This window comes from Halichoeres trimaculatus, unplaced genomic scaffold, assembly GCF_033239565.1.
Source record: "Halichoeres trimaculatus isolate MK-OKI-2021-1 unplaced genomic scaffold, fHalTri1.1 fHalTri1_scaffold_5, whole genome shotgun sequence".
NCBI lineage: Eukaryota > Metazoa > Chordata > Actinopteri > Labriformes > Labridae > Halichoeres > Halichoeres trimaculatus.
Genome location: NW_027437183.1, coordinates 3,346,799 through 3,373,611, shown reverse-complemented (window position 1 = coordinate 3,373,611; position 26,813 = coordinate 3,346,799). Strand labels below are relative to the sequence as shown.

General features: G+C 42.9%; 1 protein-coding gene across 4 annotated transcripts in view; it reads right to left on the bottom strand.

Moving 5' to 3' along the window:
• Positions 1-26,813, bottom strand: part of grin1b (glutamate receptor, ionotropic, N-methyl D-aspartate 1b) — a 97,905-nt gene that overhangs the window by 15,888 nt on the left and 55,204 nt on the right. For all 4 annotated transcript variants that reach the window (XM_074670066.1, XM_074670067.1, XM_074670068.1 and 1 more), the window contains 12 exons: positions 23,989-24,139; positions 21,173-21,259; positions 20,042-20,177; positions 19,781-19,908; positions 15,366-15,530; positions 12,301-12,419; positions 8,143-8,255; positions 7,911-8,059; positions 5,841-5,998; positions 5,541-5,702; positions 5,209-5,318; positions 3,872-4,017 (listed from right to left, as the gene is read on the bottom strand). In XM_074670066.1, the coding sequence (XP_074526167.1) occupies positions 3,872-4,017; positions 5,209-5,318; positions 5,541-5,702; positions 5,841-5,998; positions 7,911-8,059; positions 8,143-8,255; positions 12,301-12,419; positions 15,366-15,530; positions 19,781-19,908; positions 20,042-20,177; positions 21,173-21,259; positions 23,989-24,139 (1,624 nt within the window). The remainder of the gene's footprint in view (positions 1-3,871; positions 4,018-5,208; positions 5,319-5,540; positions 5,703-5,840; positions 5,999-7,910; positions 8,060-8,142; positions 8,256-12,300; positions 12,420-15,365; positions 15,531-19,780; positions 19,909-20,041; positions 20,178-21,172; positions 21,260-23,988; positions 24,140-26,813) is intronic.

Genomic DNA, 26,813 nt, shown 5'->3' with positions numbered 1-26,813 from the left:
ACAATAATCCTCACAAAGGTTTTCTGCTCCTGGCGCACACTCCTGGTTCCTGGGAGAGACAATCAACTGGGTGTTGGATCGGCACCTTCAAGTAACCACCCTCTGTTTTGTTTATTTTAAGTTTTACAAGACAGCTTGTTACTTTTCCTTGTTTTTCTGTTTTTTTTTCAGGCCCTTACTACAGGCACGCCTGTTGCATTGTCCGTTTTCCCTCGCGATCCCCCACTCCGCCTCTTCCCTGACGCCACGCCATAACAACAGGTACCCCAACCTATCTTTACATTTTCCTTACAGGGATTTCTTTTTTTTATCACTGAAAACCAACCCTTCACTTTCTTAATTGCGCTTTCTTTGATTTTATTCACTCATTCACTTAAATTTTCTTTTTTGGTGACACTGTTACAAACAGACACCATCAGGATGAGCTGCATCACATGAGAAGCGAGACAGTTAAGCCATGAAAAGCAAACATTAAGCTAGCGTTACGCTATTCGGAAGCTACATAATATAGCTTCTGAATACTGTAACGTTAGCTTAATGTTTGCTCTTCATAGCTTAACTGTCTCGCTTCTCATGTGATGCAGCTCATCCTGGTGGTGTCTGTTTGCTATAAGTTAGTCGTCCCAATCTGACACGGGTGTAGCTATTATTAGCTGTAGCTGTAGCTGTTGCTATAGCAGCATTAGGTAGGTCGTTATCGTGAGCAATTTAAAATTAAAATCAACAATTCAAAACATGGCAGATATTAAAATGGAGTAGCAAAGGATTGGATTGAATTGGATGGTGGAGACCTTCCCCCTCGATCTTACTGAGAATTGGTACACCCCTTCGCTACATGTGCACACGCAAAACCAAGAGGTAAGAGGTAGAACTGGGATTGGCCCTAAGTTTATGATATCCAAAGACATACTTATGGAGAAATGATGTCACCCTCCTGAAGGGGGCAGTAATCAGTTAAGTTAGCTAGCTAACTGTAAGCAGGCTGCAATAGGTAAAGTTGTCGTAAATGTTGACAGAAAACTCAACTTGTGAACCGCTGTCTTTAATGATTTAAAAATGGAAACTGGGGTTGATTTTGCATGTGAGTGACTTCTTCCCACCTCTGCTGAAACCTCTGACAGACCAGGCTTCCTCTCCCTCTGACTGTATGACAGACCTCTACGACCCCGGGGATTTAAAGGTGCAGACTCTGAACCTGATTTCACTGAGAGGTATTTTGTTTACGGCTGGACTGCACCGTCCTTTCTCGCCCTCCTGTCATGTTTCGTCTTCCTGCTCGGTGTGTAACTGACGCTCCTCTGGGTGTTTCCCTGCAGCGGCGACGGCGGCAGGATGACATTAAACTTCGATGTGAAACACAGGAATGAAACCAGAGGTTGAAGCCTCTCTCTGTGTTCCCTCGTGGTCAGATCTGCCATCACAGATATGTGACTCACGTTCATTTATAGATGAAGCAAACATGTCGTGTTTTTTTTACCGCTACATGATGTGAATCACTCGACATGGTTCACTGACATGATGAGCAGAGCGCGGAGAGATGGGAGCTGTGTCATCGTCTGCGTATCCGACACTGAGGGTTAAATATTCATTTGATGGTGCACTGTGTGATTTTATTATTCCTCTGGAGAAAATAAGTGGAAAGGCAGAGCGTATCATCCAAATATCTGGTAAAACCACTTTCGTACGTTGTATGGAAGTGGATTTAAAGCTGGCTCTGTCTTTACTTTGATAAAATCCGTCTCTTTTTGATGATTAATGCTCCTTGTAGGTTAACGTTTCACTTTTTAAGGTGTAAATATTTCCTGGTGTTAATAATGAAACAACATTTGTAGATTATACCCTCTACGTGTTCTGGTTTGAGCAGAAACAGGATGTTTGTGGTGGAGACGAATCCCTGTGGACATTTCCCTTCAGCCCTCATTGAAACCCTGTTCTGACATCCCTGAACCACAATCTGAGCACAAAACATGAACGCCATGAGTCTGCAGGTTTCTGAGAGGACGGTGCATCATAAATATTTCTGTCAGAGAGTCGGCAGTGACTGCAGAGGGACTAAACCTGATTTCTAAAGATTTACTACAGCTTTGGGTGCAGCGAAATGTGATCGACTTCATCCAGAGGTGAGATTAAACCGCCGGAGCTGCAGCGTTTATTTCCCTCAACTCTTCTCAGAGAATTACTCAGATAGAGGGACAAAAACGTCTGGCTGGGCGCTCAGACGGATCAAAGCTCATACAACAATGAGGTTTAAAGAGGTTTCCCTTTTCTCCTCCCGGCTTCAGTCTGAGACGGCAACAGAGCCTGTACCTCCTTCCACTAATGGAGCTCAAGTTTAAGGTGAAGTTTGTCATAGTTAGCAACAATTAGCACAATAAACTTGGTAGAAACAGTATCAGATTTCGGTTGCCCTTTAAGGATCATCTTCTCTTCTTTCAGGAACTGTTTGAGTTTTTTTCTCTTTCCCAAATAGTTGAAGAGTTACGGTAAAGAGAACAGCTTGCACCAATTTTTGCCTGATTGACACGTTGTCATAAGATTTAATCAGTCTTTACACGTATTAAATTATTTCCACAAGAAAGACATTTTAAACGAACCAAATTGTTTTGAAGAAAAAAAAAAATGTTTATCTAGGCCTAGCCGACGTTTTTAACAAAATCAACAAAATTAAGCTACCAAAATAAAAGATGTTGGCGAAAATCAGCATTATCAACATCGTAGGGCTGAGTGATGTGGCCTTTAAAAAAAAAAAAAATCCCAGATTTTTTCACAAAAGATTGGATTTACGATTTTTTGACATACACATGCGGAGTCAGGGCTTGCTGCAGTATAAAAGGTGCACAATAGCGGGGAGAAAAAATCCGAATTTTTAATTTTTTAAACCGCATACCAAGAAAAATTCAAACAAGGTCACCTTTCAGCTCTTGCTAGAAGGTGCCGTCTACCTGCGGCCAAGGACCCTAATTGATCAATAAAATCGATATATTGCCCAGGCCTACAACATCGTCACATTATCAATACTTATAATTTTCAAAAATAGCTTTACAAACCATTTTTTTTTAAAAATATAACGTGAATTGCAAGTTTTTAAGTTAACATTTGCACTATTCCATAGTTTAACCCCAATTCTTTGCTTTTTTAACAGAAAACTTGCAAACACCTCTTAAATCATATTGAAAAGAACTTTTGCACAGCACCAGGAAGTGAATTTAGTTTTGCGGTAAACCTTGTGAGCATTATTTTGTAACAAGTGAAGAATAGTTTATTTTTGATGCCATATAATTAGAAAAATATCTAGATTTTGCCACCGACTTGTTGCATGTAAATTCCCTTGCAGTACCGTAATACCCTGAATATCCCTGTGAAGCTTGTTTTTTCTTCTTTGAGGAGCGGATTGAATTTTTTTGTAGCCTAAACATTAGAGAAGTTACGGTAAATTAAAAATCACCTCTAAAATGGCAATGCTGAGGCTCTAATGGATTTTAAAAGTCAACATTAGTGTATGATCACCTGAACATTAAATGTTTCGCTTTGTTTATATTTCCATAATGACAGGGTCGCCTTCCAGCTCATCTAGACTCTCATGTATCTGCAGTAGCAAAGACCAGACAGACTAGAAACAGTGTTTTAAGTGAGCAGATGCACAGATTGCACCAGTTAGAAGACAAAGAAGAAGTGGTTGATCAAATCCTCATGTATCGTCTATCGCTTTTTGTCCTAAAAAGACCACCGTCAGTACGCTCACAGATCACGTGATAAAGGGAGTGTTTCAGTAAAGTTAGAGTACAGTACAGGTTGTTAAAGTAGTCTACTGTGTCTGTGATCAGGAGGAAAGAAAAGCAGAGTACAGAGCAAAGACTAGACTGACGGGTACCTGTAGGTTCTTCCTCCACACGTTCACAGCAGCGAAGGCGAGCTGCATCTGTTTCCTTCGGGCATCTTTGTGTCGTTTGTAGGCGATCTCGATGAAGATGAGGAATATCCCCGCGACGATGCCACCAGCTACCAGCATGAACACACCTGAGGAGAACAGGACAGGTCGGGAAATGTTAGCAGAGGATGTCATCACATATGGATCCCCAAACTGGTTCATAACATGGTGGACGGGCAGGGGCCTCAAACACCAAGGTCTGTTTCCACCAAGCAGACCTGCTCAGATCGTCTCGGTACAGTGCACATTTTGTGGCGTTTCCACTGACTTATCCTGGGACAGATCCCCAAATAACTGAGACGAGCCGTCCCACTTTTTGGGACCCTTTGGTATGGGTGCCAGACTGAACCGATCCGCTCTCAGAAGGTGGAGCATCAACACTGCAGACCGTTGATTGGTCAAAAGAATCGTCACTTACTGTGTGACAGCGGCTGTATTTCTCCTGGCGGCTCACAGACTTCTCTGAAACAAAGCTTGATTGTTCTTTGTATCAAAGAGCTACATGCCAATCACAGAGAGGACGAATGCTGCATGTCTTCCATCATTGCTCTTTGTTTTCTGTGTCGCGTTTTTCTTCTTTGTTGGATTTAATAGCGGGGTGAACTGTGTCGTGCTGCTATGGCGTCACGCTATTATTTAACAGCTGCGGCTTTCGGCATCCGGCTTACACGCCGCCTACCACGAGAGGACACAGTTTGCTGTGGAAACACAAATGGGATCAGGCTTAACTGTACCAAACCGTACCAAACCGTACTGAACCAAACTGGACTGCTTGGTGGAAACGCAGCTTTAGTGAGCAGGGAGCAAAAACAAGAATAAAGATTTTCCAAAACACCAGTGTGAGAAAAACAGGACGCAATGAAAACCTGGACCTGAACTACGCAGGCACTAGAGGAACTGAATGACTAAGACTGAGAAAAGACTAAGGCCCTGTTTACACAACAACGTTTCACATGAAAACGCTTAAACACAGTGAAAAAAATCTGAACAGCACAGTAGATCACCACGATCGTAACAACAGTACTGTTGGACTGTTGTATACCCAAAGCCGAGCGTGACGTCAGGGTTTCCACTGAAAATGACGGGTTACTGTTTACACGGCAACAGTGGCTGAAGCATTTCAAATAAAAAACACTCTAGAGGCCAAAAGCTTGCATTTTAGATCAGCTTTTCCAGAACACAACAATACTTTTACATTTCAGCCTAAAACCGTTGTCGTATAAACACCCCTCAAGAAATCCACAGTACCCTCCTTGTTTTGCCGTAGGTGGGCTTCTTACCTGCCATGTTCTCAAAGGTTAGGGTGGCGGGGGCGTTGCTCCTGGAATCACACTCCTGGTATCGAACCCACGTCTTGTCCAAGTCCTCCATGAAGCCATTCTCATGAGAGCTGAGGATCAAACAAAAGTTTGTTGGATCTGTGGTCTTCATTAGATGGATACTTTCAGGTATGAGCAATCACAAAGTATAAAGTCCAACTAAAAGCTCCATTGGGGTACCTTGGGTACACAGGTGGTTTAAGGGGTATGAGTAGAGCTCTAGCATTAATTAATGAGGCACTAAAACACATCACAGGAGTGTCTTTGGGCATGTGTTGGGTGTTCCTCCATACCTGAGAATAGCCAAAGAGACGTTCTGTTTCCACGGACTGTCTTTTCTCATCCCAATCCCAAATCCTGAACGAAAGAAAAGCTCTCCTGTTGTCACTAGATCGCACTTCTGCGAAGCCTCGAACTCCAGCACAGCGCTGTCCCAGATGAAAGCATGAAGCTTACTGAAGGAGGAGGACAGACTGTAAGGTCTCTGAGAGATGGAGGTCTATGGAGGTCTATCTCAGTGAGCAGACCCAACCCGTGATGTTAGTCTGTGAGTGATTTTAACACGGTATTCTGTGACTGGAGGAGGAGCTTACTTGTCTCGAACAGCCTGGATGGCTTCAGCAGCGCTCTCGTAGTTGTGTTTCTCCATGTGCCGGTACATGGTGCTTAGCTCCACCTGCCGTCTAAAATAGATATCGACCGAGCTCTGCTTCACTGTGGCGTAAATAAACTTATCTGAAGGGTTGCGAAGCTTGAAAGGAAACAGGAGAGTGCAGAGAGTCAGAAACGAAACAGGAAAGGTTGAAGAGGAACAAGATTCAAAGATTCTTCGAGTGTAAAGACGAAAAAACAGGAGTGAAAAGTCAAAGTTCAACGATCAACAAGTTCAGAATCTGTCCATTCATCCATCAATACGTCAATCCATCATGCAACCATCAATCATCCTTTTTTTTTATTAATCTATCAAGCCAACCACCTTACTGTCTTGGAATTATCCATCCATCCGCCAAACTTCTTATCCATCCATACTTCCATAAACTAATCCATCGATCATCCATTTGTTACTTCACCCAGCTTCTCATTTATCAGTCTATTCATTCTTCAATAAATCATCCATCCATCCACCAAACCCCTGATCCATTCGTCATCCAACCATCCAACCCAGCTTGACATCCATCAATTCTTCAATCCATCTTGTAATTGTCCATCCATCCACCCATCCTTTAACAAATCAATCCATCATCCATCCACCCACCCAGCAAACTAATCATCCACCAATCTATCCCTCCATCCATCCATCTAGCTTTCTGTTCATCCCCCTATCCACCATTTCATCTCTCTATCTTTCCATCCAAACTTACTCATGTATTAATCCATTCATCCTTTAATTCACTGATCTCTTCATCCATCTGTCAACTCATCCATCCATCCATCCATCCATCCATCATTTAACTAAGTAACCAACAACTTATCTACCCATCCTCCCAGACATCCTTTATCAGCAATTCCAGTCTAATCCAATCTACTTTATTTTTACAGCAAAGTGAAAAAACAAACAAGAACAGCAATAAAACAAAATAAATAAATTAAAATAATAACAAAAAAGAGTCATACAAACTCAGGGGTTAAGACCATAAAAGACATAAAACTTCTCTCATGCTGAGTTAAAAGCCAAAGAATAAAAATGAGTTTTAAGACGTGATCTAAAAGTCGGCAGGGTGAGGGCTGTTTTATTTCTAGTGGTAGATTGTTCCATAATTTGGGAGCTACCACCGAAAAGGCTGGATCACCTTGGGTCTTTAAACAGGTTTTTGGGACCACGAGGGAGTGTAGACATTTAAAAGGTCAGAGATGGACTGAGGTACTGAACCATTTAGGGAGTTAAAAACAAATAATACAATTTTAAAATGAATTTTTAAATGAATGGGAAGCCAATGGAGGGACGCCAGGATCGGAGTGATGTGTTTATGCTTTTATGCTCCTGTTAAAAGACGAGCAGCTGTATTTTGGACTAACTGTAAGCGCGCAGGGGAAGCCTGATTTACTCCAACATATGGAGAAAAAGATAAAACTGATTTAATCTTGCATAAAAGCCTGAGGTGATAAAACTGGATTTAACAACTGAGTTTATTTGTTGATACAATTTAAAATCACTGTCAACATTCACACTAAGATTTACACTGTGGGTTTAAAATAAGGTAAAAGAGGGTCCAGGTCCCTGAGAAGGGCCTCCTGGGCTCCACTAGGGCCAAAAATGATCAGCTCGGTTTTATCTTCATTGAAATTTAAAAAGCTCAGGGCCACCCAGTCTTTAATGTCCTAAAAACAGTCCAGCAGACGTTTAAGAGCTGCAATTGTTTTTTTTTTTTCATTGGCAGGTAAATCTGAGTGCCATCTGCGTACAGATGGTAGGATATCAGTAAGGAATCACAATCGCAAACCTTTGTTTCTCCTCTTTCCTGTATCCTGTTTGTTACTTTTGTCCCAATATATCATTATTTTTCAGTTTTACTTTAGAGATTTTTGTCTTTTTTAAAGAGGACAGCTGAAATATAGGGAGTAAAGATTCGACATGCTGAAGATGAAGCATCAGGAAAACGCTGAGCAGGGAGACAAACGTCAGATTTCTTTCCTCAGACAAAGAGAATAATGGAGTGTCTCACCCTGGGGTCATTGATGCCAGTGATGCGCTCCTCAGGCCGGTCCAACACAAGGAAGGCTGCCAAGTTGGCAGTATATGAAGCTACGATGATCATAGCAAATCCTGCCCACACCATACCCAGAATCCTGGCTGAGAAACTCCTGGGAGCTCCTGCACACGGGGGGAGGCAGATCATCGGTGAGATTGATGAGGGAGCAGGGCAGGATATGTCGGATTAGAGGAAAACCACCAACCTTCTCCTATCCCAGAGTTCAGTAGTACTCCCCATGAGAACCACATCGCTGAGGACAGGGTGAGGGCGTCTTCTTCTTCTTCTTCACTATTCACTTTAAACCTTCCGAACGGGCTGCGGAGGAACACAGAGGCCGTTATGTTAGAGAGTGTTTCTGAGGTAAAATCCAATAAGACAGTTTTAAAGAGGGAGTATTCTGCTGGATGTTCATACTGAGCGTGTGCAGATTTTCAAACCTCTACATATTTATACGTTAAAGAAATTCTTGATTGTCTGTAAACTGATGCTCCATTAAAAAAAAACAAAACAGCGTGATATCTTTGTTAGATCTTTACGAGTCTTGAAATGATGATGTCATCACATCAAGATCTCGTTGATGTGATGAGCTGATCCATGACACTTAAGACAGGCTGGGGCTTCAAACATCAAAGTCTTCCCATAGCTCCGCCCCCTGACGGGCCTGTAAAGGGCTGGCCAATCAGAGTGAAGGGGGTTTGTGAAGCAGGGAGCCTTGACCATGTGAGGCCTGACCCATCCAAAAATATCCAGAAAACTCTAGTTTTCTGGAGATTAGATGTTTATTTAACCTTTTATTAAGATCCACAAAAAAATAATGAAATCTGATTTTGTTGATGATATATTTTTTGTAATATATTTAATAAATAAGGTGGATTGGCAGTAAAGATTTAAAGGGGCTGTGAAGAGTTTGAAAGTGATCTGGTAAAAATTCTCCTTTCTAGATATCTGCCCGATCATATTCCACACTTTAAAATGAGATTATCAGCACCAATATTGCAGGTTACATGTCCAAGTCTCCATGACAACATCACGCCACCTGACAAAGACTAGTAGAGAGAAGAGAGCTCTGTGTTTATCTCTGCTGAAAATGATTTCTGTGATTAATTTTGTAGTGATGGTGGACACTGGAGCCTAACTGTCAGACAGAAAAAGGACAGAAGAGCAGAAGAAAGATAAACAGGAGAGAGATAGAGCACAAGCTAAAGGCTAACACAGGGGCTAATCTGTTTGTGCTAATGTTGGCTCCAACCCACAGTCAGCAGTTATTCTGCAGTGGTCTGTTCAAACTTGAGAGTCTATCAATAAAATGAAGAGTGAGGTTACGTTAGCTCTGACTGGTCGATGACTGGCAGGACATAACCAGGATTCACTAACGTTACACATTACAGACACGTCTCAGAGCACTGGGCTGCCGATAGCACTACATAGGGACGGCTACTAAACTACTTATAAACTGACAGAGTTTACTTGTTGTCACGTTAGCCTACAGATACGTCGGAGCACTGGGCTGCCAATACCACTACACATAGCTGGCTGCTACAGCATTTGCTTGATGTCACGTTTCAAACCGTAGCTCTACATAACTCTACTCTTAAGTCCCTTACAGCAGCACGTTGTATCCAGTAAAAAGTTGACTTGAACAAAGAAAATTTGTTTTGATCCGATCTCCATTTAATTCCAAAGCAAATGCATGCCTCACTAAAAGTAATTTACGACAGTTTGAGGAGAGTCCAGGCCAGAAGGTGGCGAGGGAGTGCAATCAAAACAGACCCTCGTCATAGCATCTTTAAAGCAGAAAATACTTATTTCAAAAAATGAGTTAGATATTTAGAAATTGTTCTTACGACAGCTTCTTGAAAATCAGGAATAAGTGTCATGAAAAACAAATGTGTTGCAGGTTTCGTTAGGGCAGCTGCCTGTAGTGGTATGATGATACTCAAAGGGTAGAATTTAAACATAAAAAAAAATGTTAACAGGTTTTTAAGAAAACCATTCACCATGTTGATGAGATACAGATCTTTGACATGTTTGAAGATGATACGCATTGCAGGGTTAAAGAGACAGCAGCTAAAACAGACACTGAAATAAGAGTTTGCTAAAACTTTTCTGAGCTTTGAGTCATGTGGAGATAATACGGGGGCCCCAGAGGGACATTATAAAGATTAAAAAAGTACGAAACCCCCTCTTTAAAGTGATACTGGATGGAACAAGTTGGGTCCTATCACAAGGTTTAGGGCAGAAATTACCCCTACAGCAGTGTTTTTGTGCAGCAGAAGCCCAGAGCGCTCACACCAAACACCCCCTCCCTGCTCCTCTGCTGGTTTCCTCTGCACTCAGACGGGGCCATATTTTACTTGACCAAAAACACAAATAAACGGACTCCCATTGAAAAATCTGATATCGGTCTGCATTCACTCTTTGTTTAGAGAATTTTCAGCGCGTTACTTTCACAGAAAAACACCGCTAAATAAGGCTCTAGTTCTCATCGTGTCTCTTGGTCCTGGGAGACTACCTGTGTTGGTTTATATCTGGCACGCAGCGTAGACTGATACACTAAGCGGCGAGCGCCTCGTAGCCAGCTGTGGCTCTGCAGAGGAGGTAGCACCGTTTTACGCCACGATGAGAACTAGAGCCTTATTTAGCGGTGTTTTTGTGTTAAAGTAACGCGGGGGGAGGGGGTATTTGGTGCTAGCGCCCTGGGCTTCTGCTGCACAAAAACACTGCTGTAGGGGTAATTTCCTGCCCTAAACCTTGTGATAGGACCCAACTTGTTCCATCCTTGAATATCACTTTAATGTTTGTGACGGAGGTCCAAACTTTATGTGTGTTTCATTCATGCAGTATAACAAATCCACAGCTGTCATGCTGTTTTTATACTTTGATTTAACTGAAGATGAACTTGTAGCAGCTCGACTCTGACCTTGGGACAGCCTGAGGGAACTACATCTGAGGTCATTAACTGTTAAAATCAAACAAACTACAGAGTTTTGTTAAAGAAGATGTTCCACTTCCAGCTTGAATGACAAAGCAGCTAAAACACACATTTGTCCTCTAAATGACTCATTGTGTAATTGGCCTTAAGTCTGAACTTGGTTTTATTGTTGGATCTATTTTAGCTTCACAAAGTACTGTGAGTTTTACGGCCGACTGCAAAACAAATTGGCTCTAAAAGGAGTAATAAAAACTGCTTTGACCTTGACAGCGGGAAGAGCCCGTTTAACGACGTGGACTTTAATAATAAAATCTTCAAATGCACCGGGGAGATGGATCCACGTCAGAGTTTGCAGGTTTAATGAGGAGCAGCAGGGCATCTCTTTCCTGGCGTCTTCGGCGTCACCTCAGCAGACACGACATAAGATATCCCATTACTGAAGAGGGTTTCTGGTCAAATTTGGCTCCCTGCGTCTCTTTGTTTACAGATCCGGCTTAATAAATCAGAATCTGTAGGCGCAGGATCACATTTTGGTAGCAGGATTGTCTGATTTCTCTTTGCCTTCCAAGAAAAATTGGCTTTCGCTTTGAAAATAATCAATGTGGAGAGCGGCGGGAGCGGGATGCTTTGGCAGTAATGTGTTTCTGGAAGACATCAGCAGTCGTGCAACAACACTTTAGCTTTAATTAATTCTTCCTCCTCGTGTTGTTTTTCAAACCATAAACAATGATGAAGCACAGGAGGAAACCTACGAAGCCCCTAAGGTTGGACGGAGGTTGTTCCCAGAATGCCCTGCTGGTGAACTCAGAGGATGACCCCCCTGCCCCCCTCAGGCCTCTCTTGTACGGACTCTATCAGCCCTGGTCAAAGCTCAATCCCATCATGCCTTCCTCCCCCGCCGTCACTCACAGATTGCCGCGTTCAGTGGGAGGCTGCTGGGCGCGGTCAGTTGGCCGCTCACATCCTTCCTCCTGCCCGAGGCTTGAAATCCGGAGGTCTTGGCAGTCCGGAGCTCATTTGCAAGTGATGTAAACACTCTCACTCCCCTGGTGTTCTGAGCTCCCGGTTTTCGGCACTAATTGAGCCAACTCGCTAACGGCAACGAGCGAAACCTCGCCAGTGAGAAACTTGTAATCATCAAAGATTCAGACTCAGCAGCCAGAGGACTTCTGAGACAACCAGAAAATATTTTATCTATAAATCATGATCCAGTTTCTCTTGGATCAGTGAATGAGTTAGAATGTTGTGTTCTACAAAATCCTCCGGGCAAAAGAGCATCTTTATTCCTGATGAACTTTTACCCTCTGGAAATATCACGTCAGATATTCAGTTGATGAAAAACATCCAGAAACATCTCTAAGCTCGTTGTTCTGACGGTAGATTAATCACCTGTGAGGTGTGACAGTGGGTGTGGTGCTGTGTGGTTACCTGAACCGGTCTAATAGGTAAAGCATCACTGCCACCACGTGGACCGACAGACCGACTAACAGCCACAGTGTGCTCTGGAACGGCTGCATGAATGAATCCAGAGTGCTGCGGGGGATTTCCTGGACACACACAGAGTTTAAACACATTAGCAGCAGCATCCTCTCCATGTGCATCAATAACAATCGATCTCTACAACTCACATAAGCAAAAGTTAAAAAATGAGACCAAGAGAAATCATTTCAGAGCTGTTTCCACCTTTACTGTGACCTCTGACCTCAACAACACTTCAAACTCATGTAAGCCATGGTCCCCTGGTCCAGTGATCTGCAAAAAGCCTCCAAAGCATCAGAGGAGCTCATCGATCAAAGGTGTCACTGAGGACGAGGCTACATAAGAATTTCTACACTGCAAAAACTGAAATCTTATCAAGTGTTTTTGTCTTATTTTCAGTAGAAAATGTCTGTTTAGACTCAATATGAGCCACAGTCACCTGACCAGTCCAGAAAAATGTCTTTTTTCAATTTATTTAAAGATAAAATGAGGTCTGAATTGCTGGTAACATTATTCTAGTTTCAAGAAAATTTTCTAGCAATTTTTCTACACGTTAAAAGAAATTCAGATCTCATTTTTGTATTTAAAGAAGCTGTGAGGAGTTTGAAAGTGATCTAGAAAAAGTTTCCCTTCTAGATATATTCCTGATTGTAATCATGACTTTAAAACAAGATCATCAGCGCCAATGTTGCTGGTTACAGGTTATTTCAAAATGCCACTTCTTAGCTTCCATTTCGGGTCGTCCAGGACCACGTCTAGGTTTCTATGACAACACCACGCTGGCTGATACAGTTTAGTAGAAAGAAGAGAGATCTTTGTTTGTCTCTGTTAAAACGATTTCTGTGATTAATTGTGTAGTGGTGGTGGACACTGGAGCCTAACTGTCAGACAGAAAAAGGACAGAAGAGCAGAAGAAAGATAAACAGGAGGGAGATAGAGCATGAGCTAAAGGCTAACTAGTCTTAGCTCAGGCTGTATCACTCAATACAGGCTGCTTGATGCATCTGTTGGGTCTGCGTGGCTTTGTGAGGACAAGTGACATGATTTTGGCACCTACGCCCCCTCATTTGAAAATTTCTTGCTTGCAGGACAGAGGCACGTGGACACGATGGCTAAAGTAAGGGATCTCCTAGTGCTTGAAGTGCAGAAATACAGGCATAACCCTGCACACAGAGATCACTGTGATAACCGAGTGGTACATAATTCATGACAGGAAATTGCGGCCACTCTCAGCAGAGAAGAGGAATTAAAAGAACCTGGAAAAATTTCCAGGACAGATACGTAAATGTGTTGTTAACTAATGCAAACTTCTTCGACTCTCGTTTAGTACTCAAGTAGGTGTACGTTTGTGCGGAAAGCATAAAAGCCTTAACAACTGTTTGTGCTAATGTTGACTCCAACCCACAGTCAGCAGTTATTCTGCAGTGGTCTGTTCAAACTTGAGAGTCTATCAATAAAATGAAGAGTGAGGTTACGTTAGCTCTGATTGGTAGATGACTGGCAAGACATAGCTAACCAGGATTCACTAACGTTACACATTACAGACATGTCTCACAGGAACGGGCTGTCAGCTGAGCTAAATAAAGACAGCTACTAAACTACTTACAAAGAGACAGTGTTTATTTGTTGTCACGTTAGCCTACAGATACGTTGAAGCACCAGGCTGCCGATAGCACTACATATAGCTGGCTGCTACAACGTTAGCTTGATGTCACGTTTCCAACCATAGGGCTACATAACTGCACTGATAAGCCCCTTACCTCGACGCGTTGTATCCAGTAAAAAGTTGACATAAACAAAGAAAATTTGTTTTGATTTGATCTCTATTGAGTTCCAAAACAAAGACACGCCTCACTAAAAGTAATTTACGACAGTGTGTGGAGACTCCAGGCCACAAGGTGGCGAGGGAGTGCAATCAAAACAGATCCTCCTCATAGCATCTTTAAATAACTTGAAATAAGACATTTCTGAACTGATAAGTTGTGGCTCATATCGAGTTTAATAAGACATTTTTTGATTAAAATAAGACAAAAACACTTGATAAGATTCTATTTTTTTGTGGTGTAAGGCACTGGATACACCATGAAGACAGTCATCATCACATGGAGAAAATATGGCGTGGCAATGGGACTTCATTGCCTTTTTTCACAATGTTAAAAAAACCACATGTCAGCAAAAGAACAGCAGACCCACAGGGAAGCATGGTGGTGCCGTACCACATCGTGCTCTGGGGCTGTTTTCCTTCACATTCCCAAATACCAGTCAGTACAAAACCTTCATGTTACAGGTCACATTAAAGGTGGAGAAAGTCTGACATGATTTCCCTTAGTCTCATTTTTTACATCACGAAAACTTCACATGCTAAGAGGGCTGTGTAGACTTTTATATCCACTGTAAATTATTCTGTTCTTGAAAATATCTCAACCTTCAGCTGCAGCTCAATTAGAAAACAATCAGATAAAACCAGTGAAATCCTCAAGGATCCAAAATTGTTTTTGGTGTAGAAAATACGTCAGCTGTTTCAGTTTGTGCAGCAGAATAAATCAAGTCATTAAAATCAGATTTTTGGTGCAGCAGCCTCCAAAAAAATGGTGAATGGAGCTGCATCATACTGAGCTCAGTTTGCTGAAACAGCCTCTCCTCCTCTCTCTGACTTCACTGTCTCCATCAAAGGTTTAAAAACCCCATGAAATCACTGAATCAGCCGAGGCGTCACGTGACCCCTGATCACACGAGCAGCAGGTCGATGGAAACTATCGAGCTGCTTCCTGCTGCTGTGAACTGGGTCACTCTGAGCTAAAATATCCAAAATGAAGCGGCGTGACAGCGGCGTGACTCCAGCTGTGAGGAGGTCCAGACGTCAGGTCTGACTGACGGTAACGGACTCTTTCTTCTCTGCTGGGCTGTGACCTCTGGAGTCTTTTCTCGTCTTTATCTGAAGTGACGATCAACAGCTTCTTTTTTAAGTCTCAGCTCTCACTTCACCTCCAGCAGCTAACGCTACACCTGCTCACCTTTTTGACGAGGATGGTGAGCCCCTGGTATTTGAACGGTTTGGAAAACTCGATGTACTGAGCACGCTCGTTGTTGATGGTGAGGGGGGCGACGATCATGTCGGCCAGACCCCCCAGCAGCTCCCCCATCATGCCGTTCCACTCCTTCTTATTGCTGTTGTTCACCTGCAGGAGGAGAGGGGGCAGCAGAGGTCAGAGAGACATCTGCATCACCACACATCACCAGACATCACCAACTTCTGACGGGATCGTGATTGCTCCAGATCAATCCGGTGTTCTGGAGGAAAGAGTGACCGTGCTAACTGGAGACCTTCAGCTGAACGTGTCAGTCTCCAGTTAAAAGGGTCACACTTTACTATGAAACATCAGAGCTGTCTGTGTCTGTGAGTTCTGTTAACCAGATCTGACTGAAAATCAGTTACCTGATCAAACTCTGAATCCAGCTTTTTGTTTGAGAAGTTCATGAAAAAGTTGTTTGGAAGCCGAGGTTAGGACCAAATACGACTCTTAGGACTCAGCATGGAGAGAAAATAATGAGAGGATTCCAGTAGATGGCAGTAACTCACCAAAACCTGCCACCCGCGTATGCCAGGTAGATTGGTTCATTGCATACTGAGAAGTATTTCTGGATCAGTAAGACAAGGGGATTTTTGGCATACTTCAGATTTTGTAAGTTTTTGCATACTGACTACCAGACTGAATCTCAGCCGAAATAGTAGGGACTGCTAGTTGTAGTAAGCGGTTTGGGAAACAGCCAAAGTGACAGGAGAAGAGACGTACAGAGGCGCACTGATCATCCAGAGCAAAGTGGACCAAAAGTTAGACGAGTAAACAGAAAACTGAGGCAAAGTTATGATGCTAATGTTATATTAATGATGGTCAATGCAGCAGAGATGATTAACAACCGTCAGGCAGAAAAAAAATATGGGGTTACAGAGAGTAATGTCCGAAGATTGTGCGTTCAAAAAGAGCATCTGATAAATGTAAATTGTGAAAGAAAAGCTTATTGTGGTCCCCAAAGCTGCTGTTTTCAAGAGACAGACAGGAGTGTGTGAGTTTATTAAGATTATTTGTTTATCAACATTGTTTATCAACAATGCCGAATGCACGTGCAACTTGGGTGCAGAAGCACTACGTGGTTTAATGGTTTGTCAACTGACGTGTAGGAGTCAAAGTTATGGTCTACGATTTGAAGGCTTGGTAATTATTAATAACACAGTTTATCAGTCCATCCAATCTCCTGTCTCTCCTTCTTCGCACTGTCCCACTGATGGTCCCACCTCATCCTTCCCCACTACCCCTCTCACGTCAGCTAGCTGCTCAGCCACTGAAGCATCATGGAGCCAGAGAAGACCGAAATCAGGAAGCTGTTACTGTTACCCTCCACAGGGAAGGGAAGAAAACGAAAAAAAGTTTCGAGAAAAGGCTGAAGCAAGGAAGAATTATGAGTGATACAGGCGCCAACAGAGACTGAATATTGGAGAAATGTACGACAAGTGGAAAAAGCTGCAGAGGGATTTGGGACTGAAGACTGACGCCAAGACAGAATTTACTGACTAATGACTGAACATTGCTGGTCGGAGCGGGTCAGCTCTGTCAATACATGTTAGCATAAGTTAGCTACGCCTCTTGAGCATTGTAAACTGAGCTGGTGAACACACAGAAAGGTAAAGCTTCGCCAAAATTCGGCTCTGCTCTGATCAGCTGGCAGTGGCAACGCCAGACCTGCTTCGCTGGCTAATTCATGGTTTTGATCGCGCAGGTCCAGTTGGGAAAAAAAGCATTTTAAACTAAATATCATCACTTATCAAAACACCGGTTGCTCTGTAACAGTCCAAACTTGATAGACGTTGCCTCTGTTGTATAGTATCGTTTCTAAAAACTGACCACAGAACAACCATACTTTTTGATGCTGATAGCAGGTTGAATTTAGCGTTTGAAAAAATACTAACTTGATTCAGTAAAGAGTTAAATCTCTAAGCTCTTTCTACAGGATGGATTTTTTTTTTTTATTAGCGTATCTGACACCATGCAGCCTTTGTGACAGACGCAAAGTAAATTTATAGAATTCATCAATCGTCTTTCTGATTGTCTCGTTTGCTTTAGAGGATAATAAAGAAGCATCGGTGATCATTTCCGCTTCCAGCTAAAAACTCTTCACAGGAGCTTTGAGGAGAAAGACAGAGGAGAGAGGTTTCCTGGCAGGAAGTGGACAGAAGAAAGACGGCGCTGATGGATTCCTATATTTCACAGTCAGACGGGACTTATTTGATTTTCCTCCGAGTGATTTAATTTTATCAGAGAATCTTTGATCTTTCAGGAAAACGAAGCAGGTTTCAGCTATAAATAAATCAACGCAAAGAGACAGGAAGTGGGGAAGAGGAGGAGGAGGGAGGGAGGAGGAAGGTGATGGAGGAGGTGACGGAGGAGAGAACGTGTCATTCGGAGCGTCTCAAAGAGAGCAGCAAGGAGACACAGAGAGAGAGAGAGAGGGAGGCGGCGGTAATGACTAAACGTCTCTCGGCTTCAGCAAGGTCAGAGTCAGGGACGGGAGCGGTGGTCGCCATGGCAACAAGGCTCGGCGCCGTACTGGTGTTGAATCAGTAAACAGGTCAGAGAGAGACGGAGAGGCGGGAGAGTCACAGCGAACGCGAAACGTTGGCCAAGTTTTAATCACATTCCAGAAAATCATCCAGAGGAAAAACATGCAGCGCGGCGCGGCTCGTTTCCATCCTCCTCTGTCTCCTTCTCCTCCTCCTCCTCCTCCTCCTCTTCCTCCTGCTGCTGCTGCTGCAGAGTGAAAACCAGTTCACTGTTTGACAGAGATAAACAGCTGCAGAGAAGACAGTCTCAACCAGACATGGAGGGAGTTCAGGATTTATGCTCCAAATATCTGAAACCAGCTCCCAGAAAAACACTGAGCTGAAGAAATCACCTTACCAGCTTTAATTTATCTAATTCATGTCTGACCAAAGCTTAAAGAGGGGTATTCTTCTTCCTTGTATTGTAAACATGGACATTAAGAAACAATCCTGGATGTTCAGACTGAGCATGTGCAGCTTTTGAAACCTCTACATATTCATATGTTGGAGAAATCCATGAGCCAATCAGAGGGAAGGAGGTTCATAGAGCCAGGAGCCTTAAAGAGACAGCAGCTCAACCAGAGGCTAAATAAGGGTTTTCTTAAACACCAGTGAGAAAAATATGCTTTTTTAGCCGTATCGTGCCAAGATCCTACAAGGGTATTAGAGGTACAGTAAAATACAGTGACCCCCTCTTTAACACTCCTTTTTAAAACCCATTAGAGCACCAGCGCCCCCATTGAAAGATAAGCTTTACAGTGATATCTGGGGTTTTACTCAAAGACTGTAAAAAAAAAAAAAAAATCAACGTCATCCTTCTCGGCTCGAAGCAAGGTTGCTACAAAAACTGCTCCCCCTGGTGGCTGGCTGCAGTATAGGTCAAAAAATCCATCTCCCCAGTCATTCCAGATGGGCTGTGGTCAAACTTTAAAAAATTAATACACCTGGTAGAAATGTTTCCCACGCCTGATTGTTGTGGTGATTTGAAGATATCATTTGGCTGTCTTGTATCCAAACCTCCTTTTTTCTGAAAAGTTTCGTTTTCATTAGTTAAACGGGGTTAAGAACGAGGCTTTACGTATCGTTTAACGATGATTGACAGCTGACGTTCTCGTGTATTTTTTTTTCAGGGATTGTAAAATATGTAGGGAAGTAGAGTCAAGAAGTGATTAGACCCTAAAGAAAAAAAAAATTACATTTTTGTCACTGGGCTCCACTCAGATTCTCCCAGAATCCCTCACTGACTCTGGCTGCACAATTGCTGTGGCGGGGGTATTTTGGCTTCAAACCTGCGTCCATTTTTCTGTTCCAAGGAAATTAAACAAACAGGCAACTGTTATCCAGGCCCACAAGACAAAAAGTTAAAGTTAGTTTTTGGCTTTAAATTATGTAAAGCTGCTCAGAGAAACCACATACCCCCTCTTTAAACAAGAAGATCCCGAGTCGCAGGGATCTCAGAAAAACAATCTGAGCCTGTCAGCCATGTTTCACATCTTTCTACGGAGCTGTTTTGGTCGGTTGATGAAATCTGCAGGAGCAGTTTCATAACTTTTTGTTCACATTCAGATTTTAAATATTTAAATACAGCCCAGACTGAAATTACTCGTTAATAGCCTCTGTGAAGAGCAGAGGAGCCAGAGAGCCAGACACAACAGTCTGTCAGCTGGCCGAGAGGCGAGGCCTGGGAGGAAGAACGTCTGTTCGGTGAAACTGGAACTGTAACAGGGTCTGGTGTGGCTCGGGGGTTAAATCAGGCTCCCCATGAACAGAGGAGAGACCCGTCCTCTCAGGACAGAACAGTAACACAGTCTGAAGAAAGCAGTGGATACTCACTCTCTCCTGCGTGCCAAATTTCCCATCAGCCACTAGGTGAACCTCGTAGGTGAAGTTCATGCTCATCGCCAGTTTGATGAGCAGGTCGATGCAGAAGCCGTAGCAGCACTGAGGGACGATGGGCTGACCTGGAGACACAGACACAGTTACTAAAGAGGAGAAAAAACTAGGTTCAGAGTGGGAGGAAGTTTGTCCATTTGAGGTTACTCTACATCCAGTATATGTGTGTGTGTGTGTGTGTGTGTGTGTGTGTGTGTATACCTGGGATGGTCCCATTGGGTCCAGTACAGATAACCTTCTTGATTAAGACTCCATTGACGGTGTACTCTTCTTTACACGTCCCGTCAGTTTTTGTTGGCTTCACGTAGACAAACGGCTCCTGATGGATCGTCACAATCTGCACACACAACACACACATATGCGCGTGCAAGGTGAAATTTACAATCCAGCAGGATCTAAAATGACCGATGACCATATTTATGTTTTGATTTTGTCCTCAGTGATATTTTTACTATTTTTGCTCCTTTGTTTGTCTGGAGATCCTACATGTAACCATGGCTGCACTGTTTACATGTGAACCCAGCTGTTAGCAGCCTGTAGCATGTCAATGCTAAATGGTGCAAGGCCAGATGTTCCCCACAAGGTGAGGAGAAGGAGGTGAGGATGATGTGCTGCTTCTCAGGTGTGAGCTAAGAAGTGACGACATGGACCTGTCCTTCCATCCATCGTTATTGGGAACAAAAGATCTATCTCCAATAAGATGGACGAGCTAGCTGTGCTAACCCAGCAACAGAGGGAATACCAGAAGGCAGAGTAGCATCATGCTATTCACAGACATGGCTAACAGAGCTAACACCAGACACCAACGCCACATGTGAAGAGCTTCACCTGCTGTGAGCAGACAGGATCCAGGAGACAGAGACTGAACAGACTGCTGAAGAAGCTCAGTCCTGGACCCTGTGGAGGTGGAGCTGCTGTGACTCCTCCTGAATTTCCCCTCAGGGTTGAATAAAGCATTTTTTATTCTATTTACTTATGTTTTACTCAAAATAAGATCAAAAAGACTTGATCAGATTTCAGTTTTTGTTGTGTATTTAATGTGTAATAATAAAAAAGTATTTCCTGGAGTTCCCAAAGGCTCTATGGTTGGTCCTCTTGGTTTTTCTTTGCTTTCATTAATTGGCGTTGGATGAAATACTGCTTAAATTCCCTTAACTCTACTGAACACTGCTCATTTTTTGTGAAATTTTTATTCCAAACTTGTGACACACGATTTGTCAGAAGTTTCAGATCTGTAATGTCAGCTCAGAGCAGATTTCCGTTGTGACGCTTTCACTCACATATTTTCAAGGATTAGCACTAAAAGCTCCTTTACAGCCGCAGACACTCTACCTTCAGTCTTGTGGACATCTGGTATCCAACTGGTTTCTCTGTCTCTCCTCCGGGCCAAATGATCTTCCTCTGAGGGTTCATCACGACCTGAAACACACACACACACACGTACACACACATGCACAGAGTCATGCAGGTTGTCATGTTGTTCCAGACAGGTCTCACTGTGACAAGCTGACTAAATGAGAGCATCAATACTGCATCTGTGCATCAATAGTTAAAAAGGCAGGGGACCGACAAACACACACTCAGCTGCTGAACAAACCAGTGAGCGATGCTTCAATCAGGCTCCTCTTCTTAACTCTACACACTCCACGCTAAGTCGTGCTCCAGTGAGTCGCTGATACCACCATGATCTAAATCCGTGCAGCTTAAAAACACAGAATCCTACATTTCCCATAATGCAACCTGGTTTAATCAGAGCCGATTTCACCTTTATCAGACCGAATGTGACCGACTGTGACTGAGTGTATCACCTACAGATGTGACCAGGTGTTCAACCAGGGGGGGTCAGGTGCAACCAAGCGCATAACCAGGTGTGACTACAACAACTCAAACCAACTAACCAATGAGGGCGGCTCCTGACCGTCAACTTCTGTTTCCTGTAAAGTAAAACTTTTGGTCAATGGTTCCTGTGAAGAGAGGAAGGTAGAGTCTCCTCCTGGTCTAACAAAGAGGGCTAAGGTGTGACCAGGTGAGTAACCAGGTATAAAATTACTGCTGCAAGAAAAGAGTGTTTGAACCCTGTGAAATTACCTGGATTCTGCCTAAATTTGTCACAAAATGTGTCCTGATCTTTGTCTTAGCCACAAAAACAGTCAAATCATGTAAACATTCACAGCGCAGAGTGGAAAAAGGATGTCGACCCTTTGGCTAATGGCTTCTCAAGGAGCTAGTCGGCCAACCTGGAGAAACACACACCTGTTTTGAGTGAAGCTTTGCCTGAGACGCTAACATCTGTGTTGATGAATCTACAATGAGTAAAACACCAAACAAGATTGGAGTTCATGGGAGGACAACACAGAACAGCTGCTCAAGCAAAAAAGCACCTGGATGTTCCACAGCACTACCGGCAAAATATTCAGTGGACAGATGAAACCAAAGATGAGTTAATTGGGAAAAGCACGCAACACCCTAAACGAAAAAAAGGCCCAGGACACTAACATCACAACCTTATCATCAGTGGCTGTTATGTTTGGAGTTTTTAATCACAAAATGCTTTTTTTGACATTTTTCAATCTTGCCCTGAAAACTATTCCATATTACAAAAAAAGACTTACACTAATACTGAAACTAATTAAAGGTCCCATATTATGCAAAATTCCCTTTATTAAGTCTTTTAGTGAAATTTGTGGGTCTTTGTCTTTCCTCCCAGCCCACAAAATGTGATATTTAATGACAAAACCTGTTCTTAGTAGAGCTTGTGAATGTAAAATCCTGACCTAAAACGCGCTGTTTGGATTTTCCGGGATTTGCCGACATCAGCGATTCCCTTTTCTGACCAATCAGGAGCAAGTCTGACCTGATTGGTCCACCGGAGCAGATACCCCCGAACCTCCCCAGGAGGAGAATGCCAAAGCTGAAGAGCCATCACTGCTCTGTTTTTGGCTGTAAACAGCCACATAGTTCCATGCACAAGCTTCCCATCTCAGAAGAAGACAGACTAAGTGTCTAGAGTTCATTTATCAGGAAATGTTCCTGCTACACTCAGTAAAACTGTGCATGTGTGTGCTAGTCACTTCACGGCCGACTGCTTTTCCAACTTTGGACCCTGGAAATGTGAGTATTTTAAATGCTGTGAGCTGTGGAGCAGATGGAAGAGCTTTTCCTCAGTGTCCCCCCTGTCTCTGTGTTAGCTTCAGGATGCTAACTTTAGCTGCGGTTAGCCTGTTGTTTTAGCCTGTAATGTTACAGTAAACGAGCTTCGCTGTTTTCTAAACATTGTGCACTCAGAGCTCGTGGTGCCGCTCTCAGTGACGTGGAAGAGCGGGGCGGTATCAGCGGTGGCTCATTTACATATGAAGGCCACGCCCACTAAATCAGAGCGTTCTGAACAGAGGGGCTATGAGGGCCTGGAAACAATGCTGCTGTGCTTGATTTATTGGCTTTTTGGACCAAAACATGTTACTACCATTTCATGAAGACATCAATGATCCATATTAAACTGCAGAAAAGGAGCAGGATATGGGACCTTTAACAGTTTCCAGCTCCTTTTTCTCCAAGGACTTTCAATTTCATCAAAGAAAAATCTGCATTGTGGTGTCTGAGGCTTTAGCCTTTGTTTTCCGTGTCAGTGGGCGGAGGTAAGGAGGACACAGGTGACAGGATGATGAACTCCTGACGCCACATGCACGTTTATATTGACTGACAGCCGACACAGGAGATGGTGATAGCTCTCTTTCAGCTACTGGATGAAAGTCATGCTTTTAAGAAAGGAGACTGACACATTTAAGAGAGGAAAAACCAATATCAAATGCAGGACGTAGGAAAAGTGATTAAAATGCAGGTAGTCACCGTGCACCAGAACATCCCATGTACGTTTGGTTGAGGTTGTTGCTGCCTAAGGATGTGAGCTGTGAATGTTTACATGGCATGTTCAGTAAAACTTAAAAAACAAATGATTGTTTGGTTTTAGAGTAAACAAACTGTGTTAGATTAAATCCAGCAAACTCAAAAGGGTTCAAACACTTTTCCTGCAGCTCAGTGCGTTACCTGGTAGAGAGGACTCAAACAGAAGCAACCTGTTAATTTCTGATCATCTGTTGTGATGTAACAATTTTTATTCATGGATGAACTCTGAACCAGGTGTGCTGTACCTGAGACCCGTTGAAGACTCCGACCTGGATGAGGCGACCCGGTTTCTGTTGGTAGTTCAGGATGCTGTATGTAGCAAAGCGCCGGTCGCCGTCATCGTTAAACTCAATCCGTCCCGTCAGACCGTCAGGATATTTGGAAGCCATCAACACCCTGAGGAGCCAATCAGAGAGCTGCTTTGTGAGAGTCTGTAATAGTGGACCACGAACATAAAACTGATGTAACTGGACTTGATGGTCTATTTGGGTCAGGCGGAGGAGAGCAGCAGTGACAGAGAGGTTCATTATCCCAGTTGTGTCAGAATAACTTTGAGAGGAGGACAGATCAGATCAGCCAAGCGTCCCCGGCTCTGATCCTCCAGCTGAAGGAGGAGGAAACGACTCCACGCTGAGGATCAGAGACTCAAACTGGATAAACTGCTGAATGCACCTAAGTCACACAACATTTCCTTCACGGCCTCCACAAACTGTCCGCTCAGATTCTCGGCCCTGGACGTAAGTGATCTGGAGTACTCTGGCTTGTTGTGATGAGGGATTTGGACTGAAGAGGCCGTGTTGTACATTGAGGAACTCACTTCCTGACTACGATCGCTGCAGGTTGAGCTGAGCTGGTAAAGCCCTGCTCTCCTTTCATGACACTTCCTGCCAAAAACAATCTTAAAAAATACATAAACATAAACAAAACAGAGAAAAGCTGCAAGTCTTTGTTGTGTCTCTTCCCAAAAACAGTTTGCAAAGTGACAAACACTGTCCGCCTGCTGCAAGCCAAACACATACAGAGGCACCTACGACAATTCAAAGCTAAACCAGATGAGTATTATACTTATACACTTACTGCTTGTTAAAGCAAATTTCTAATCAGCCAATCACATGGCAGCAACTCAATGCATCTAGGCAGGTAGACATAGTGAAGACGATCTGCTGCAGTTCAAAGCGAGCATCAGAATGGAGAAGAAAGGTGATTTAAGGGACTTTGAACGTGGCATGGTTGTTGGTCTGAGTATTTCAGAAACTGCTGATCTACTGGGATTTTAACCCACAACCATCTCTAGGGTTTACAGAGAATGGTCCCAAAAAGAGAAAATATCCAGTGAGCAGCAGTTCTGTGGGACAAAATGCCTTGTTGATGCCAGAGGTCAGAGGAGAATGGACAGACTGGTTGGAGCTGATAGAAAGGCAACAGTAACTCAAATAACCACTGGTTACAACCGAGGTCTGCAGAAGAGCATCTCTGAACACACAACACGTCCAACCTTGAGGCAGATGGGCTACAGCAGCAGAAGACCACACCGGGTGACCCTCCTGTCAGCTAAGAACAGGAAACTGAGGCTACAATTCACACAGCAACACCAAAACTGGACAATAGAAGATTGGAACAACGTTGCCTGGTCTGATGAGTCTGGATTTCTGCTCCACATTCAGATGGTAGGGTCAGAATTTGGCCTCAACAACATGAAAGCATGGATCCATCCTGCCTTGTATCAACGGTTCAGGCTGCTGCTGCTGGTGTAATGGTGTGGGGGAGATTTTCTTGGCTCACTTTGGGCCCCTTAGTACCAACTGAGCATGGTTTAAAGTCCACAGAAAAAAAGGAAAAAAAAAACAGAAAAAAAAGAGAAAAAAAGAAAAACACGGGGGGACAAAAGAAAAAAAAGAAAGAAAAAAAGAAAAAAAAAGGGAAAAAAGAAGAAAAAGAAAAAAAGAGAAAAAAGGAGAGAAAAAAGAAAGAAAAAGAAAAAAAGAGGAAAAAAAGGAAGAAAGAAAGAAGAGAAAAAAAGGGAAAAAGGAAAGAAAAAGGAAAAAGAAAAAAGAAGAAAAAAGCGAAAAAAGGAAAAAAAGCTAAAAAAGAAAAAAAGAGAAAAAAGAAGAAAAAGAAAGAAAAAGAAAAAAGAAGGAAAAGGAAAAAAAGAAAAAAAAAGAAAAAGAAAAAAGGGGAAAAAAAGAAAGAAAAGGCAAAAAGAAAAAAGAAGAAAAAAAGCGAAAAAAGAAAAAAAAAAAAAAGAAAAAAAAGAAGAAAAAAAAAGAAAAAAAAGTACTCAGTCACTGAGTATTGTTGCTGACCATGTCCATCCCTTTGTGAGCACAGTGTACCCATCTTCTGATGGCTACTTCCAGCAGGATAACGCTCCATGTCATAAAGCTGGAATCATCTCAGACTGCTTTCTTCAACATGACAATGAGTTCCCTGTACTCAAATGTCCTCCACAGTCCCCAGATCTCAATCCAATAGAGCACCTTTGGGATGTGGTGGAACGGGAGAGTCTCATCATGGATGTTCAGACGACAAATCTGCAGCAACTGTGTGATGCTATCATGTCAATATGGAGCAAACTCTCTGAGGAATGTTTCCAGGACCTTGTTGAATCTATGCCACAAAGTGGTAGCTAAACACAACCAGCTGACTCTGTGATCCCATCATTTGATGTTTAATTGATCAATGCACCATTTTTAATCCAAACAACAGGGTTAAATCACAAATATTCAAATGCACAACAGGATTTCAAAGAGGAGGTATCCTGCATTTTTTAGTCATGGTGCCTTCATGGTATTTTTACATGATTTTCAGCCCTAAGAGTTTTCTATTTTTCCCTCACTGGTCTTCTAGAAAACCCTTTCGTCATCCTCTTTGTTTTAGCTGCTGTCTCTTTAAGGCTTCAAGCTCCACAAACCCCCTTCCCTCTGATTGGCCAACACTTTGGAGGCAGACCTTGGTGGTTAAGACCCCTGCATTTTTAGTGTTTTGATCAGTTTACAGACAGATTCAATGATTTCTTTGAAAATCTGCACATGCTCAGTTTGAAAATCCATGTTTAAAATATGGAAATGCA